General features: G+C 39.7%; 1 protein-coding gene across 2 annotated transcripts in view; it reads right to left on the reverse strand.

Moving 5' to 3' along the window:
* FAM81A (family with sequence similarity 81 member A) overlaps positions 1-19388 on the reverse strand; it is an 85542-nt gene that overhangs the window by 22468 nt on the left and 43686 nt on the right. For both annotated transcript variants that reach the window (XM_027553867.1, XM_027553868.1), the window contains exon 4: positions 16455-16573. In XM_027553867.1, coding sequence (XP_027409668.1) covers positions 16455-16573 — 119 coding nt within the window. The remainder of the gene's footprint in view (positions 1-16454; positions 16574-19388) is intronic.

Below are 19388 nucleotides of genomic sequence, written 5' to 3' on the forward strand. Positions count from 1 at the left end.
ATGTCCATTGAGTCGGTGATGCCATCCAACCATCTCATCCTTTGTAGTCCCCTTCTCCTCCCGCCTTCAATCTTTCCCAGCATCAGGGTCTTTTCAAATAAGTCAGTTCTTTGCAGCAGGGGGCCAAGTACTGGAGTTTCAGCTTTAGCATCAGTCCTTCCAATGAACATTCAGGACTGATTTCCTTTAGGATGGACTGGTTGGATCTCCTTGCAGTTCAAGGGACTCTCAAGAGTCTTCTCCAACACCACAGGTCAAAAGCATCAATTCTTCAGTGCTCAGCTTTCTTTATAGTCCAATTCTCACATCCATACATGACTACTAGAAAACCCATAGCTTTGACTAGACAGACCTTTGTTGGCAAAGTAATGGCTCTGCTTTTTAATACACTGACTAGGTTGGTCATAACTTCTCTTCCAAGGAGTAAGCATCTTTTAAATTCATGGCTGCAATCACCATCTGCAGCTCACTTTATTCATGGCTCACTTTATTCAGTTAATTATTTTTAAATAACTGCTCCTACTTTAAATCCTGTGTCATCATTCCCTTGTTCTCCTTTTAAGACTGTATTGCACACACATATACATGTCTGTTTATCTATTAATATATATATACACATATATATTTCTTAAAAGTATGTGTATGTGTGTATTAGTTGAGTTCAACTGTTACAAAAGCCATTATGTCATATGTAATATTTTGATACTTACTGTTTTCACTTATTGCTAAGCCTCAACTATATTGTTAAACACTACAGTAGTTACTCATTTTAACTACAAAATAATATTCTATTGTTCGTTACAATTTATTTTCCAAACCTCCACTAATGGGAACTTTGGGTTATTGCAAGACTTTGCTATTTCAAACAATGCTGCTATGAACATACCCTCCTGTGGTACAAGTTCAACAATTTATCTTGGGCATAAACTGATGGATCTCAAAGTATGTGGATGTTCAGCACTCAGAGGTAATATCAGCCCTCACTAGTTTATACTCCTACTAACAATAGGTAAGAGATCTTGGGCACCTACATCCTCTCTAATGCTTGGCATTTTGGGATATTTTAGATGCCAATCTACTGGGAGTGAGAAAGCATATATTGCTGATTTTTTACATTTTTATTTCAATATCAACCAATGAAACTGAATCTCCTCACATGTTTATTGGCCATACGTGTTTATTCTTTGATGTCAGTTCATGTCTCTTACCCATTGTTGCATTGGATTGTTTGCATTATTCTTAACTTGTACATATATTCTTGACACGTTTTACTATACAATGTCTTCCTCCATTTGTAACGTCTCATTTTCTTATTTAAAAATGATGAGCAATACTTTAAATTTTAACATTATCAAACATCTCAATGCCTTATATATCAAGAAGAAATCCTCCCCTACCAAAAGGTCTAAAAGATATTTCTCTATATGTTTCTATTAAAAGTTTTAAGTCTTATGTTTAGCATTTAAGTCCTTTACTCATCTGGAGGTGATTTTATATTTGGTATGAGATAGGGAAAAAATGAATCTTTTTTGAAATGGATAATAAATTTTCTAGCTCCATTTACTTAACAGTCTCTCCTTTCTCCACGGATCTGCTATGCCATCTATGGCATATATCAAAGTCCCATACATGTGTGGTTCAATTCTGGACTTTCTATCCCATTCCATTGTTCAATTTCTCTATCCCTAAGCCACCAACATAACATCTTAACAACTACAGTTTCATAGCAAGTCTTGGTATCTAGTAGGGCAATTCTCCCCTCTTTGGTCATCTTCATAAGTATCTTGAATGTTTCTGACTCTTAACTCTGACATACAAACATTATAATCATCAAGTTTCTCCATAAAAGTCTGGAATCTAATTAGAATTTCATTGATTCTGAAGATTCATTTGTGAAAACTGATATTTTTAAAGATATTAAAGACTTCCTACCCTTGAATATAATATGTTTCTATTTATTTATGTTTTCTTATTATTTCTTAACCAATTTTTTTTTAATTTTCAAGAAGTCTTGAACAATTTTTGTTAGATATATGCCTAGTTACTACACATTCTCTGATTTTAGTTTAAATAACATCTTCATTTTAAGTATGTTTTCTAGTTGTTTCCTATTGGTTTATAGTAAAGAAACTGATCTTTGTACTTTAATATTAGTAACCACCTTGCTAAATTTACATTAACAGATTAAGAGAGAAATCTGTGATTCAAATAGATGCAAAAACATTTGAGAAAACTCAGTACAGATTATAAAGAGTCTTAGTAAATCTGGAGTGCAAGAAAACTTCCCAAATCTGATGAATCCATGATTAATCATCATCCAAAAAATGGAAAAACTCTGGAAGTATTCTCATAAAGTTGAAAACAAGAGAAAGATGCCCATTTTTAAATTTCTAATTAACTGTACTGAAGATTTTACCCAGTACAAGATGACAAAAAAGAGAGACGAAGGATATGAGGATCAGAAAAGAAGAAATTAAACTGCCAATATATGCACATGATATCATTTCTATAGAAACTCCCCCAAAATCTATAAACCAGAATCATAAGTGAAATAAATAATTATTTTGCAATAATTTGCTTAATGTCTAGCTCTCCTATTAGAAGGAATATAAACTACATTTAAGGAAGAAGGGCAACTGCCTTTTCTATCACTAAAACCCTAGTGCCGAGCACATTGCCTTGCTTGTAGTAGGGGCTCAATAAATACTTGCCAATGAATGACTATAAGGAATATTTACTACGTACCATGCACTGTCCACGGAGAAGGCAATGGCACCCCACTCCAGTACTCTTGCTTGGAAAATCCCATGGATGGAGGAGCCTGGTAGGCTGCAGTCCATGGGGTCGCTAAGAGTCAGACATGACTGAGCAACTTCACTTTCACTTTTCACTTTCATGCATTGGAGAAGAAAATGGCAACCCACTCCAGTGTTCTTGCCTGGAGAATCCCAGGGATGGGGGAGCCTGGTGGGCTGCTGTCTATGGGGTCGCACAGAGTCGGACACGACTGAGGCGACTTAGCAGCATGCACTGTCCAAGATGCATAATATTATGCATGAATTAAACATGCAGGAACAAAATATTAGTTCATTTAGTCCTCAAAATCATCCCCACTCACAAATGATGCTTAAAAACAATATCAAAGTCAGACCCCTCTTTTTAATTTTGAGCTCAAAATTTTTGAGCAATACATTATCTAAATTATATCTGGGGAAATCTGAAGTGTTAAATTACCATGAAATACAAAAATATTATTTTCCAATTCAAATAACAGCTTATTGGATGGAAATTTACATCATACCAGTTCATCATCTTCACAAAGCAGTTCATGGGACAGACTATGTTTAAATAAGTTACTTGAAAAGGTCTCAAAATGATCCTAAAGCTCATGGCTCACAGATTTGCACTAGCTATAGCTTGGCTTCCATATTTTGTCTCACTTGGAAACACAAACACTACAACATTGCTGTTGTTCAGTCACTTAGTCATGTCCGACTCTGCAACCCTATGGACTGCAGCACCCAGGCTTCCTTGTCATCATCTCCCGGAGGTTGCTCAAACTCATGTCCATTGAGTCAACGATGCCATCCAACCTCTCATCCTCTGTCTCCCCTTCTCCTCCTGCACTCAATCTTTCCCAGCATCAGGATCTTTTCCAATGAGTCAGCTCTTTGCGTCAGGTGGTCAAAGTATCAGAGCGACAACACACATTTCCATTAATACAGGAGTGGCTAAATACATTAAATTATGATACATACATGGAACAGAATATCCCATATTTAATCAAAAAGTAAGTCAGATCCATGTGCACACTGGAAGGAGGCCCACAGTATATGGTCATGAAGAAACAAGTGACAGAATAGTATGGAAAAGTGCAGGTGCATAGTTGTGGCACACGAGCTGAGCTGCATGTGGGATCTTTCTGAGCCAGGGATCAAACCTGTGTCCCTTGCATTGGCAGGCAGACTCTTAACCAATGGACCACCAGGGAAGCCCCCTTCCTTTCTTTTCAAAAAACACACATCATAAAAGGCAGCCTTGGGGCTCGCATGTAGCTGTGGGCACGACACAGTAGATTTAGTTAAACAAGAACCTGCAATGAATTCCGACCAGTTGTCCTGTTTTATCTTGATGTAATATTATCAATGAACTGCTAATGTATTCATTCCAAAATTTCCCTTTTCGGGTCTTTGGGCAGCTGTCTTCCCGGTACAGCTCTTGGTTGTGGCAATTAGGTGGCAGAATGACTCTATCACTTGGCTGTCTGATCAACGACGGCAAGGAGGTGATTAAAAGTCCAGAACAGGGTCCCAAATGTCTAACCACAGACATGATTTGAGTTTCATGCTTAGGCAGATCTTCTCTTACAGCTTGTGACATGGTAGTATATGGCATTTAAAAAGCAATGACACTTATAGAATGCCTATGTCATTCATTTTACTTCTCTTCACATAGGCATTTTATAATCTCACAACCTTGCAAAGGTAAATACACTACAATAAGATATTCTGAGAGAGAGACCACATTCACACAATATTTTTTACAGTAAACTCTTAGAATTATTCTATTTTATAATTAATTATTGTTAATCTCTTATTTTGCCTAAGTTATAAATTAAACTTTCTCACAGGGATAGTATATAGGAAAAAACATAGTATATATATAGAGAGAGGCTTCAGTGCTATTCCCAGTTTCAGGCACCCACTGGCAGTCTTGGGGTGTATTCCCTTGGGACTACTGTATCATAATCTAAGCTTCTAATATGGGGGTTATGGCCTAACAAAATATTGGCATTACCAAGAGGTTTTATGATACATATATATGGCTGAGTCCCTTCACTGTTCACCTGAAACTATCACAACATTTAGGCTATGTGTGTGCTCAGTCACTTCAGTCATGTCCAACTCTGCAACCCTATGGACTGTAGCCAGGCTCCTCCATCCATGGGATTCTCCAGGCCAGAATACTGGAGTGGGTTACCATGCCCTCCTCCAGGGGACCTTCCTGACCCAGGGATTGAACCCACATCTCTTGCATTGCAGGCAGATTCTCTAATGCTGAGCCACTGGGGAAGCCCTTTAATCAGCTATATGCCAATACAAAATAAAAAGTTTAAAAAAGTAAAGAAAAAAGGAGGTGAGAGACAGGAGTAGAAAAGAGAGAAACACCCTAAATCATCCTGAGAAGACCTTATTATTGCTCCACAACTTGTTTGTCCATTTTGTGTAAATTTTGGTCTGTTCCCATGTTTTCACTGCATTTTGTAAGAGAGCCTTGGGACATATCTATATTAGAAAATAACTCAACATTAATAAAAGGGGTTCATGATATAGGAGCACCTCAATACATAAGACAAATACTAACAGACATAAAAATAGAAATTAACAGTAACACAATAATAGTAGGAGACTTTAACACCCCACTCACACCAATGGACATATCAAAACAGAAAATTAATAAGGAAACACAAGTCTTAAATGACACATTAGATGAGATGGATCTCATTAATATCTTCATGACAATCCATCCAAATGCAGAATACACCTTCTTCTCAAGTACACATGGAACATTCTCCAGGATAGACCACATCTTGGGTCACAAATCAAACTTCAGTAAATTTAAGAAAATTGAAATCATGTCAAGCATCTTCACTGACCACAATGCTATGAGACTAGGTATCAATTACAAGGAAAAAACTGTAAGAAACACAAACACATGGAGATTAAATAATATGTTGCTAGATAACCAATAGGTTACTGAAGAAATCAAAAGGGAAATCAAAAAATTTCTAGAAACAAATGACAATGAAAACATGACAACTCAAAAGCTATAGGATGCAGCAAAAGCAGTTCTAAGAGGGATGTTTATAGCAATATAATCCTACCTCAAGAAACAAGAAAAACAGACTAGACAACCTAACTTTACACCTAAAACAACTGGAAAAAAAGAACAACAACAAAAAAACACAAAATTAGTAGAAGGAAAGAAAACATAAAGAGCAGAGCAGAAATAAATGAAAAAGAAATGAAAGAAACAATAGTAAAGATTAATAAAACCAAAAGTGGGTTCTTTGGGAAGATAAACAAAATTGACAAACCTTTAGCCAGACTCATCAGGAAAAAAAGAGAGAAGAATCAAATCAACAAACAGGAGCGGTTACAACAGACAATGCAGAAATACAAAGGATTATAAGAGACTATTATGAACAACTATATGGCAATAAAATGGATAACCTGGGAGAAATGGACAGATTCTTAGAAAAGTTCAATCTTTCAACACTGAATCAGGAAGAAATAGAAATTATGAACAATACAATTATAAGCACTGAAATTGAAACTGTGATAACTGTGATCAAAAATCTCCCAAAAAACAGAAGCCCAGAACCAGATGGCTTCACAGGAGAAATCTATCCAACATTTAGAGAAGAGCTAATGCCTATCCTTCTAAAACTCCTTCAAAAAACTGCAGAGAAAGGAACAACAGACTGGTTCCAAATAGGAAAAGGAGTACGTCAAGGCTGTATATTGTCACCCTGCTTATTTAACTTATATGCAGAGTACATCATGAGAAACACTAGGCTGGAAGAAGCACAAGCTGGAATCAAGATTGCCGGGAGAAATATCAATAACCTCAGATATGCAGATGACACTACCCTTATGGCAGAAAGTGAAGAGGAACTCAAAAGCCTTGATGAAAGTGAAAGTGGAGAGTGAAAAAGTTGGCTTAAAGCTCAACATTCAGAAAACGAAGATCATGGCATCCGGTCCCATCACTTCATGGGAAATAGATGGGGAAACAGTGGAAACAGTATCAGACTTTAATTTGGGGGGCTCCAAAATCACTGCAGATGGTGACTGCAGCCATGAAATTAAAAGATGCTTACTCCTTGGAAGGAAAGCTATGACCAACCTAGATAGCATATTCAAAAGCAGAGACATTACTTTGCCAACAAAGGTCCATCCAGTCAAGGCTATGGTTTTTCCAGTGGTCACGTATGGATGTGAGAGTTGGACTGTGAAGAAAGCCAAGTGCCAAAGAATTGATGCCTTTGAACTGTGGTGTTGGAGAAGACTCTTGAGAGTCCCTTGGACTGCAAGGAGATCCAACCAGTCCATTCTGAAGGAGATCAGCCCTGGGTGTTCTTTGGAAGGAATGATGCTAAAGCTGAAACTCCAATACTTTGGCCACCTCATGCGAAGAGTTGACTCACTAGGAAAGACTCTGATGGTGGGAGGGATTGGGGGCAGGAAGAAAAGGGGACGACAGAGGATGAAATGGCTGGATGGCATCACCGACTCGATGGACGTGAGTTTGAGTGAACTCCGGGAGTTGGTGATGGACAGGGAGGCCTGGCGTGCTGTGATTCATGGGGTTGCAAAGAGTCGGACACGACTGAGCAACTGAACTGAACTGAACTGAACTGAAAGAACACTACCAAACTCATTCTAAGAGGCCACCATCACCTGATATGAAAACCAGACAAAGACATCACAAAAACAGAAAACTACAGACCAATATCATTGATGAACATAGATGCAAAAATCCGCAACAAAATTTTAGCAAACAGAATTCAGCAACACATCAAAAAGCTCACCATGATCAAGTTGGGTTTATTCCAGGGATGCAAGGATTCTTCAATCTATACAAATCAATCAATGTGATATACCATATTAACAAATTGAGAGATAAAAACCATATGATTATCTCAATAGATGCAGAAAAAGCCTTTGACAAAATTCAGCACCCATTTATGACTAAAACTCTTCAAAAAATGGACATAGAAGGAACCTACCTCAACACAGTAAAGGGCATATATTATAAACCTACAGCAAACATTATTCTCAATGGTGAAAAACTGAAAGCATTCCCCCTAAGATCAGGAACAAGACAAGGGTGTCCACTTTCACCACTATTATTCAACATAGTTCTAGAAGTCCTAGCTACAGCAATCAGAGAAATAAAAGGAATCAAAGAAATAAAAGGAATCCAGATCAGAAAAGAAGTAAAGCTCTCACTATTTGCAGATGACATGATACTGTACATAGAAAACCCTAAAGATAGTATCAGAAAATTACTAGAGCTAATCAGTGAACTTAACAAAGTTGCAGGATATAAAATCAATGCACAGAAATCACTTGTATTTCTATATACTAACAATGAAAAATCAGAAAGAGAAATTAAGCAATCAATCCCATTCACCATTGCAACAAAAAGAATTAAATATCTAGGAATAAACTTACCCAAGCAGACAAAAGAGCTGTACACAGAAAATTATAAGACACTAATGAATGAAATCAAAGATGACATAAACAGATGGAGAGATATTCCATGTTTCTGGGTAGGAAGAATCAATACTGTGAAAATGACTATACTACCAACCACAATCTACAGATTCAATGCGATCCCTATCAAATTACCAATGACATTTTTCACAGAACTAGAACAAAAATATTTCACAATTCATATGGAAACACCAAAGACCCCTAATCACCAAAGCAGTCTTGAGAAAGAAGAATGGAGCTGGAGGAATCAACCTCCCTGACTTTAGATTATACTACAAAGCTACAGTCATCAAGACAGTATGGCACTGGCACAAAAACAGAAACAGAGACCAATGGAACAAGATAGAAAGCCAGAAATAAGCCCACACACCTATGGGTACTTTATTTTTGACAAAGGAGGCAAGAATATACAATGGGTCAAAGACAGCTTCTTCAATAAATGGTGCTGGGAAAACTGGACAATTACATGTAAAAGAATGAAATTAGAACACTTCCTAACACAATACACAAAGATAAACTCAAAATGGATTAAAGACCTAAATATAAGACCAGAAACCATAAAACTCTTAGAGAAAACATAGGAAGAACACTTGATGACATAAGTCAAAGAAAGATCCTCTATGACCCACCTCCTAGAGTAATGGAAATAAAAACAAAAGTAAACAAGTGGGACCTGATTAAACTTAAAAGCTTTTGCACGGCAAAGCAAACTATAAGCAAGGTGAAAAGACAACCCTCAGAATGGGAGAAAATAATAGCAAATGAAACAACTGACAAAGGATTAATTTCCAAAATATATAAGCAGCTCATACAACTCAATTCCAGAAAAACAAACAACCCAATCAAAAAGTGGGGAAAAGACCTAAACAGACATTTCTCCAAAGAAGACATACAGATGGCTAACAAACACATGAAACAATGCTCAACATCGCTCATTAGTAGAGCTATGCAAATCAAAACTACAATGAGATATCACCCCACACTGGTCAGAATGGCCATCATCAAAAAGTCTACAAACAATAAATGCTGGAGAGGGTGTGGAGAAAAGGGAACGCTCTTGCACTTTTGGAGCAAATGTAAATTAATACAGCCACTATGGAAGATGGTATAGAGATTCCTTAAAAGGAATAAAACCACCATATGACCCAGCAATCCCACTCCTAGGCATACACCCTGAGGAAACCAAAATTGAAAAAGACACATGTATCCCATTGTTCACTCCAGCACAATTTACAATAGCTAGAACATGGAAGCAATCTCGGAGAAGGTGATGGCACCCCACTCCAGTACTCTTGCCTGGAAAATCCCAAGGACGGAGGAGCCTGGTAGGCTTCAGTCCATGGAGTCGCAAAGAGTCGGACATGACTGAGCGACTTCACTTTCACTTTTCACTTTCATGCACTGGAGAAGGAAATGGCAACCCACTCCAGTGTTCTTGCCTGGAGAATCCCAGGGACGGGGGAGCCTGGTGGGCTGCCGTCTATGGGGTCGCATAGAGTCGGACACGACTGAAGCGACTTAGCAGCAGCAGCAGCAGAATATGGAAGCAACCTAGATGTCCATCAGCAGATGAATGGATAAAGAAATTGTGGTATATATACACAATGGAATATTACTCAGCCATAAAAATGAATGCATTAGAGTCAGTTCTAATGAGGTGGATCAACCTGAAACCTCTTATACAGAATGAAGTAAGTCAGAAAGAGAAAGATAAATATTGTATTCTAATGCATATAGACGGAATCTAAAACAATGGTACTGAAGAATTTATTTACGGGGCAGCAATAGAGAAATAGGTGTAGAGAACAGACTTATGGACATGGGGACAGGGGAGGAGAGGGTGAGATGTATGGAAAGAGTAACATGGAAACTTACATGACCATATATAAAATAGATAGCCAATGGGAATTTGCTGTATGGCTCAGGAAACTCAAACAGGGGCTCTGTATCAACCTAGAGGGGTGGGATGGGGAGGAAGATGGGAGGGAGGCTCAAAAGGCAGGGGACATATGTATACCTATAGCTGATTCATGTTGAGGTTTGAGAGAAAACAACAAAATTCTGTAAAGCAATTATCCTTCAATTAAAAAATAAATTAATTTTTAAAAAAAGTAAAAGGGGTTTCATGATATAAAAACACATTATATGACTATTATAAACTTAAATTCCCAGGTGCCCGTGACTGCATACACACTGACAGAGGGCTTTGGTTTTGGGGTTTAGTTTTGTTTTCTTCTAGTTATTAAATTGCAGTGAAAGGCACTTGCATGAAATAGCTCTAGTTTCAGTTTGATCTCTTTCAATCAACAGCAATAAAGCTAATGTAAGTTGAAAAAAACAAAGGTAATGAAACTTAAAACATCAGATTGCCCATCTTTCACGTATAGTAATTATTATATATAATTACAAATAGCTGTGAAAAGAAGGGAAGTGAAAAGCAAAGGAGAAAAAGAAAGATATAAGCATCTGAATGCAGAGTTTCAAAGAATAGCAAGAAGAGATTAGAAAGCCTTCCTCAGTGATCAATGCAAAGAAATAGAGGAAAACAATAGAATGGGAAAGACTAGAGATCTCTTCAAGAAAATTAGAGATACCAAAAGAACATTTCATGCAAAGATGGGCTCGATAAAGGACAGAAATGGAATGGACCTAACAGAAGCAGAAGATATTAAGAAGAGATGGCAAGAATACACAGAAGAACTGTACAAAAAAGATCTTCATGACCCAGATAATCACGATGGTGTGATCACTGACCTAGAGCCAGACATCCTGGAATGTGAAGTCAAGAGGGCCAAAGAAAGCATCCCTATGAACAAAGCTAGTGGAGACGATGGAATCCCAGTTGAGCTATTTCAAATCCTGAAAGATGATGCTGTGAAAGTGTGGCACTCAATATGCCAGCAAATTTGGAAAACTAGCAGTGGCCACAGGACTGGAAAAAGTCAGTTTTCATTCTAATCCCAAAGAAAGGCAATACCAAAGAATGCTCAAACTACCACACAATTGCACTCATCTCACATGCTAGTAAAGTAATGCTCAAAATTCTCCAAGCCAGGCTTCAGCAATATGTGAACCGTGAACTTCCAGATGTTCAAGCTGGTTTTAGAAAAGGCAGAGGAACCAGAGATCAAATTGCCAACATTCGCTGGATCATTGAAAAATCAAGAGAGTTCCAGAAAAACATCTATTTCTGCTTTATTGACTATGCCAAAGCCTGACTGTGTGGATCACAATAAACTGTGGAAAATTCTGAAAGAGATGGGAATGCCAGACCACCTGACCTGCCTCTTGAGAAACCTATATTCAGGTCAGGAAGCAACAGTTAGAACTGGACATGGAACAACAGACTGGTTCCAAATAGAAAAAGGAGTACATCAAGGCTGTATATTGTCACCCTGCTTATTTAACTTATATGCAGAGTACATCATGAGAAACGCTGGGCTGGAAGAAGCACAAGCTGGAATCAAGATTGCCGGGAGAAATATCAATAACCTCAGATACGCAGATGACACTACCCTTATGGCAGAAAGTGAAGAGCAACTAAAAAGCCTCTTGATGAAAGTGAAAGTGGAGAGTGAAAAAGTTGGCTTAAAGCTCAACATTCAGAAAACGAAGATCATGGCATCTGGTCCTATCACTTCATGGGAAATAGAAGGGGAAACAGTGGAAACAGTGTCAGACTTTATTTTTGGGGGCTCCCAAATCACTGCAGATGGTGACTGCAGCCATGAAATTAAAAGACGCTTATTCCTTGGAAGGAAAGTTATGACCAACCTAGATAGCCTATTCAAAAGCAGAGACATTCCTTTGCCAACAAAGGTCCGTCTAGTCAAGGCTATGGTTTTTCCAGTAGTCATGTATGGATGTGAGGGTTGGACTGTGAGGAAGGCTGAGCGCCGAAGAATTGATGCTTTTGAACTGTGGTGTTGGAGAAGACTCTTGAGAGTCCCTTGGACTGCAAGGAGATCCAACCAGTCCATTCTGAAGGAGATCAGCCCTGGGTGTTCATTGGAAGGACTGATGCTAAAGCTGAAACTCCAGTACTTTGGCCACCTCACGCGAAGAGTTGACTCATTGGAAAAGACGCTGATGCTGGGAGGGATTGGGGGCAGGAGGAGAAGGGGACGACAGAGGATGAGATGGCTGGATGGCATCACCGACTTGATGGACGTTAGTGTGAGTGAACTCTGGGAGTTGGTGATGGACAGGGAGGCCTGGCGTGCTGCAATTCATGAGGTCGCAGAGTCGGACACGACTGAGCGACTGAACTGAACTGATTATATGTATACATCATTAGCCCTTAAATGCTGGTTGTGATTTAACTGAATCAGACTACACAGCAATTTACATCCTAGGACATTGTCAAAAACAGTACAGCATAATGGGTACATACTACTGTATATAAATAGGGCTCCCCTGGTGACTCAGGTGGTAAAGAAACTGCCTGCCAATGCAGGAGACTCAAGAGACACAGGTTCGATCCCTGGGTAGGGAAGAGCCCCTGAAGAAGGAAATGGCAACTCATTCCAATATTCTTGCCTGGGAAATTCTATGGACAGAGGAGCCTGGCACGCTATATATAGTCCTTGGGGTCACAAAGAATCGCACATGACTGAGCACGCATGCATTGAGATACATAAAATAGATAACCAACAAGACTTACTGTATAGCATAGGGAACTATACTCAATATTTTGTAATAATCTATGAGGGAAAATAATCTTAAAATATACATATATATATATATATACACATAGTTGTATAATTGAATCACTGTGCTATACATCTGAAACTAGCATAATATTGTAAATCAATTATACTACAACTTAAAAAAGAAATATATTGGGGATACCAGGTTGTATAATAATACAATAAAAGCAATTTTTAAAGTGACTAAATTGCAAAGAAGAAAAAAGTAAGCAAACAGGAAAGAAAAAAACAGTAGAGCAATCTGCAAGGAATCAGTGGAGCCTAAGATTTGGGTGTGTCACCAACAGAAGCAGGCAGCTTAATAAAATATTAAGGAAAGAGATGGTCACAGACAGCCTTGCAAAAACTGCTATCATCACAGGCTGACTGTGCAGCCTCTGAGGATCGGCATTTATCCTAACATTAGAGGCTTCGTGTTGTGGGAGAAACAGACATCACTAACATAGTCCAGCTAAGTCACTTAACCAAACAAACAATAAAAACAAGCCCAAGGGCATCAGTTTCCAGGATTGCTACAATATACTACCTAAACATCCAGTTTTTAACAAAAGTTATAATATATACAAAGCGTATTACTCAATAGCTACACTCCTAGGTATACACATCCAAGAGAAATTAAAACATATGACCACACAACCTCGTATGTGAATGTGCAAAACAGCATTATTTATAACGGCCAAAAAATTTTAACTTGATGATATCCCATCTGTTTTTTCTTTGCACCTGGACTTAATCTGAGGGAACTTGCACACTTGCCTCAGTACACAGGTATTTTTCCTCTAAAACTCTGATACCATGCAAACAGATCTCAGACAGGAAAGTGGAGGAAGCCACTGAGTCTTGGACAAATAAAGATGGTAAGCCAAAAAATGGACCAAATGTCCCAGTAGGAACAGAAAAGCTAGACTCCAGGCTTTGGGTTAGGGAGGAATGGGAAACTCTCTGAGACAGTCCTGTTCAGGTGTGTTCTGCTTAGTGAAGTAAGGGTGTCTATCATTTCTGTAGAGAATTATCCTTTGCCCTTTCCTGTTGGCTCTCCAGGGAGGTCAGGGTTTGTTTCATATCAATTACTTCACCAATGGATCCATGAACACTATAAACTAAAACCTGAAATAATACCGCTGCTGCTGCTGCTGCTGCTGCTAAGTCTCTTCAGTCGTGTCTGATTCTGTGCGACCCCATAGACAGCAGCCCACCAGGCTCCACCGTCCCTGGGATTCTCCAGGCAAGAACACTGGAGTGGGTTGCCATTTCCTTCTCCAAGGCATGAGAGTGAAAAGTGAAAGTGAAGTTGCTCAGTCGTGTCCGACTCTTAGTGACCCCATGGACTGCAGCCCACCAGGCTGCAGCCTGGTAATCCAAGACTAACACTTAAAGAGTTCATATCCTTTCAAAACCATGACATAATTAATGGAAGAAAGTTGAAACTTTCCCCAGGAATTATTTCACATGAGTTTGTTTCAACAATCAAAGTCTCATTAGCATTCCAGAAGAAAAATGAATAGAGCCACAAAATAAAGCAAAAATATGTGGTGTTCACAACACATTATTTTGACTGTTTCAGAGTAAAAGCATTTGCTACAGAGAAGGAACAAGCTGGGTAGAGCCGTTAATAAGAAACTGCAGAGGAAAAATGTAAAATTCCTGAAAGTATTTCAAAACAATTTCTCCATTTTGTAATTAGAACCAGTGTTACAAGGATAATTTCATGGCAGCTGCCCCTGAGACAATAACAGGTCCTATCTGCTCTATATTCACTCCATCTCATGTACACACTAAGCCCCTTCCATATATCACCTCACTCAATCTTCATCTGCAACTCAAGTGACTAGGAAAATTTCTAGAGTTCTCCTGAAGTTCCTACTCTTGCCTTGTAGCTCGGAAGCTCTTTAGATCCTCCCAATTCTGAGAGGTATAACAGAGCTGGGGTTTCCTTTCAGCTGATCTCCACACAAAAAAAACTTCAAGTCCAGTTAACAGTGATTTTCCAAATCTTTAATTCATCCAAATAAACATTTATTGAGTATCTACTGTCTTCCAGAGACTGTTCTATGCATTGAGGTTACAAAAAGATGAAGTACTCTGCCCCAAGGCAACAGAGAGACTCAACAGCACAGAGAGTGGTAGGTAAGTTCAGGAGAAAGGGATCTGGGAAAACTTCCTGGAGGAGGTAAAACTTAAGCTGAACTTTAAAGGCTGACTAGAAGTCAGGAAAGGAGAGGGCAGGTATAAGAACAGCAAGCACAAAGACACAGATATAGGAGAGCCTGATCCAATCGGGGAATAACAAGCAGGTGATTACTGCTGAAAGTACAGTGCAAGCGGAGAGAGACATAAGGCGCTCAAGGGGGCATCTGCCACCACGGGCCTTACAGAGACTGGAGTTCACCCGGATGAGGAGAGAACTCAGGAGAGTGGCAACCGGGAGCCCTCTGCCATGAGACCGACGTCATCCAGCAAACCTGAATTCACAGGCCCGATATTCAGAGTGCTTCAAGTTTTGTTGGCACAAATATCCTCTAAAACCCTGTCTGGTCCAAAGAGACCTTGGATCCTTTCCTCCCTTCCCACTCTCTGCAGACCACCCTCACTTTCACTGCAAGCTGATTCAAATTGCCTGTTAACTCCATGGCTCCCATGTACACGCATGCTTGACTCTTAATATCAGCAGAGGGCAGAAGAGGCCCGAGAATGCTTCAGAGATTGTGCATTTCTGACAAACCTCCGGTGACAGGGACGCTGCTGGTCAGTCCATGGGGCACTTTTTCAGTAGTGAGTCCCTGGAACAGCACCCTTCCTAAGACCCGAGAGGAAAGGTCTCTTTTTCAAGTGTACAATCTACCATGGACTGATACTTTCAGAAAAGGTAATAAAAAAGAATAATGAAAAGATTTAAAAAATTTATTTTTTATTGAAGGATAATTGCTTTACAATATTGTGTTGATTTCTGCCATACCTCGGAGAAAATGAAATTTTAAAAAGACACACCAACTACTGTAAAGCAACTATAGTCCAATAAAAATTAATTTAAAATAAGAAAAAATAGATGTTAGATTTACTTTATTAATAAAAATTTTTTAAATCAGTTAGTCCTGATCATCTTAGCTAATAAATGAGATATGTAAAATGCTCCCCTCCAAAAAAAGACATACAAACTATAAGTTCCAACATTGTATTATTGAGCTCAATAAATATAACATTCATCTAGCAAATTACACAGGTCAACTGAGCCCTCCGCTCATCACCTTCCACACACACAGCTCCAACTACAGAAGTACAGTTGAACCAGGGCTACTCAAAACAAAGTCTAACTTCCACCAGTAGATTTTATGGGCAAAGGAGACAATGTACTAGGAGAAGACAACGACTCTGCTTTGGTGCTTCATAAATATATTCCCCATTAAAATGAAGTTGATGAGAAATCACTCTTGATACACAGAGATACAAATACCTGACAACCCACCTGGCCACTCTTCCCCGGAGATCCCCCAGGCCAGAGAGCTGCCTCATCTCCAGGGTCTTTAAGGCAGAATTAGTTCCGTAGCTAATGTTGTCCCGGGCACGGATCTGCTCCTGGAGTACCTGGGCAACACACAAAAACACCAACGAGGTCATCTGGGAACTCACGAGGTACCACAGACGCATTTGATACTTCTGGCAAAAATAGCAATGCTTAACTCCTTTCAGAAGAGGCTCCTTTATAAGCATCACCTGATGTACACATCCACAGAGAACCAGGGGCTTGGAAAGAGACCTCAGAGATGTCACTCAGACCAAGGTCCTGCATTTACCAGTAAAAACATTTGGACTCAGATGTCAGGTGACTGGATGGAGGTTCCGCCGTAGGCAGAGGCAAAGCTGAGACTAGGAACTTGGACTCATGGAAGGTGGTACAGAGGTCTTACCCCACTCCAGTGTGCTTTTTGATTGTCATTGTTTTAGGCAAACAATCCCTAAATCTGAGAAGTAATAAATCAAGAAAAAGGGGCGAAGAATAACATCAGACAAAGAGGTTCAAATGTCAGTCCCTCTAGCTGTGTGATCCTGAGCAAATGTCTAGAGCTTTCTGAGCTTCCTTTTCTTCATCTGTTGATAGTAACGGTGACTATACTCTTAAGGCCACTTTATGGGAAATTACATAAGATAATGCATATAAAGCACTAAGCACAATCCCTGCTGCTGCTGCTGCTGCTGCTGCTAAGTCGCTTCCGTCGTGTCCGACTCTGTGCGACCCCATAGACGGCAGCCCACCAGGCTCCCCCGTCCCTGGGATTCTCCACGCAAGTACACTGGAGTGGGTTGCCATTTTCTTCTCCAATGCATGAAAGGGAAAAGTGAAAGGGAAGTCACTCAGTCGTGTCCGACCCTTCACGACCCCATGGACTGCAGCCTACCAGGCTCCTCCTTCCATGGGATTTTCCAGGCAAGAGTACTAGAGTGGGGTGCCATTGCCTTCTCCAAGCACAATGCCCACTACATGGTAAATACAACAAATGCTAATGATTCTTTCTAGTACCTATTTGGTAACAATATTTATACTGGAATGGTAGAATGCATCTCAGAGAAAAGACATTAAATGAAAGCAGAACTGCTGAAAGACAGAGTGACCCAGCACAAAACATGACCTCAAGGAGCATCCATCCTGGGAAATCTGCAAAGGAATGATGGCGATGAAGAAGACACCCCTAAAGTTTATTGAGCACGTCCTGGGAGGAGCCTGGGGCTGCACTACATGCTGACATGCACAAATCCACACAGCATTGTGAGGGAGGTACTCTCAGGATCCCTGCACCAGGAAGTGAGGCACCAACAGCTGAACGGATAACATCTGGAGAGCCAGTGGCTAGCTGGGACTGGCCCAGGCTGCCTGGCTCCAGAATCTGTGCTCCTAACCATGGTGCAATGTTGCCTGCCAAACCAGCAAAGAATCTGAGACTGAAGCACTAAAGAGAGACAGACAGACAAGAAAACCTGAATCCTAGGGAACAGGAGATCTCTCAAAAGCAAAAGTCTGTATCAGATGTTTCTCTGAACACTTCGTTATTCTTTTGCTCATCCCTTTCTTTCCCTTCCCTCCTCCACTCCCCATATTCTCTCCTCTACACTCCCTGCCCCACTAACCACTCTCTTTCCATCTTTCCAAAGAGAATGTTTTTGACTTCTCACAGTATATCCTTCCCCTTTCAGTCACTTTTTTTAAATTTCCAATTTGTCTGATGTCAGCCTAAGTATTTATGAATTCTCTTTACCTTTTTTTTAACTTGTGGTTTTAAATTTTAAAAGATGAGCACGACATTCCTTTATTTTAACTATTTCTTCCTTAATAATGAAGATATTTTCCTTTAGTACAGCATTTGCTGTGGGCATAGGTTGGGTGTAAAGTTTTTCAATTTCAGTTTTGAACTTCTCTTTGGTCTAAGGATATCTAAGTATCTTTAGAATTACTTAGGATTTCTTCATTTTCAAGTTTTCTTTTCATCACTTCTATTATTTATTTCTAATTGTATTAATTAAGAAGCACAAGCTGGAATCAAGATTGCCGGGAGAAATATCAATAACCTCAGATACGCAGATGACACCACCCTTATGGCAGAAAGTAAAGAGGAACTAAAAAGCCTCTTGATGAAGGTGAAAGAGGAGAGTGAAAAAGTTGGCTTAAAACTCAACATTTAGAAAACTAAGATCATGGCATCTGGTCCCATCACTTCATGACAAATAGATGGGGAAACAGTGGAAACAGTGTCAGACTTTATTTTTCTGGGCTCCAAAATCACTGCAGATGGTGATTGCAGCCATGAAATTAAAAGATGCTTACTCCTTGGAAGGAAAGTTATGACCAACCTAGATAGCATATTCAAAAGCAGAGACATTACTTTGCCAACAAAGGTCCATCTAGTCAAGGCTATGGTTTTTCCAGTGGTCATGTATGGATGTGAGAGTTGGACTGTGAAGAAAGCTGAGTGCCGAAGAATTGATGCTTTTGAACTGTGGTGTTGGAGAAGACTCTTGAGAGTCCCTTGGACTGCAAGGAGATCCAACCAGTCCATTCTGAAGGAGATCAGCCCTGGGATTTCTTTGGAAGGAATGATGCTAAAGCTGAAACTCCAATACTTTGGCCACCTCATGCAAAGAGTTGACTCATTGGAAAAGACCCTGATGCTGGGAGGGATTGGGGGCAGGAGGAGAAGGGGACGACAGAGGATGAGATGGCTGGATGGCATCATGGACTCGATGGACATGAGTCTGAGTGAACTCCGGGAGTTGGTGATGGACAGGGAGGCCTGGCGTGCTGCGATGCATGGGGTCGCAAAGACTCAGACACAACAGAGCGACTGAACTGAACTGAACTGATGATCAAAAGTATGGTCTGTAAACCTAATTTTTTAACGTATTAAAA

The sequence above is a fragment of the Bos indicus x Bos taurus genome, chromosome 10 (genome assembly GCF_003369695.1).
Source record: "Bos indicus x Bos taurus breed Angus x Brahman F1 hybrid chromosome 10, Bos_hybrid_MaternalHap_v2.0, whole genome shotgun sequence".
Taxonomy (NCBI): domain Eukaryota; kingdom Metazoa; phylum Chordata; class Mammalia; order Artiodactyla; family Bovidae; genus Bos; species Bos indicus x Bos taurus.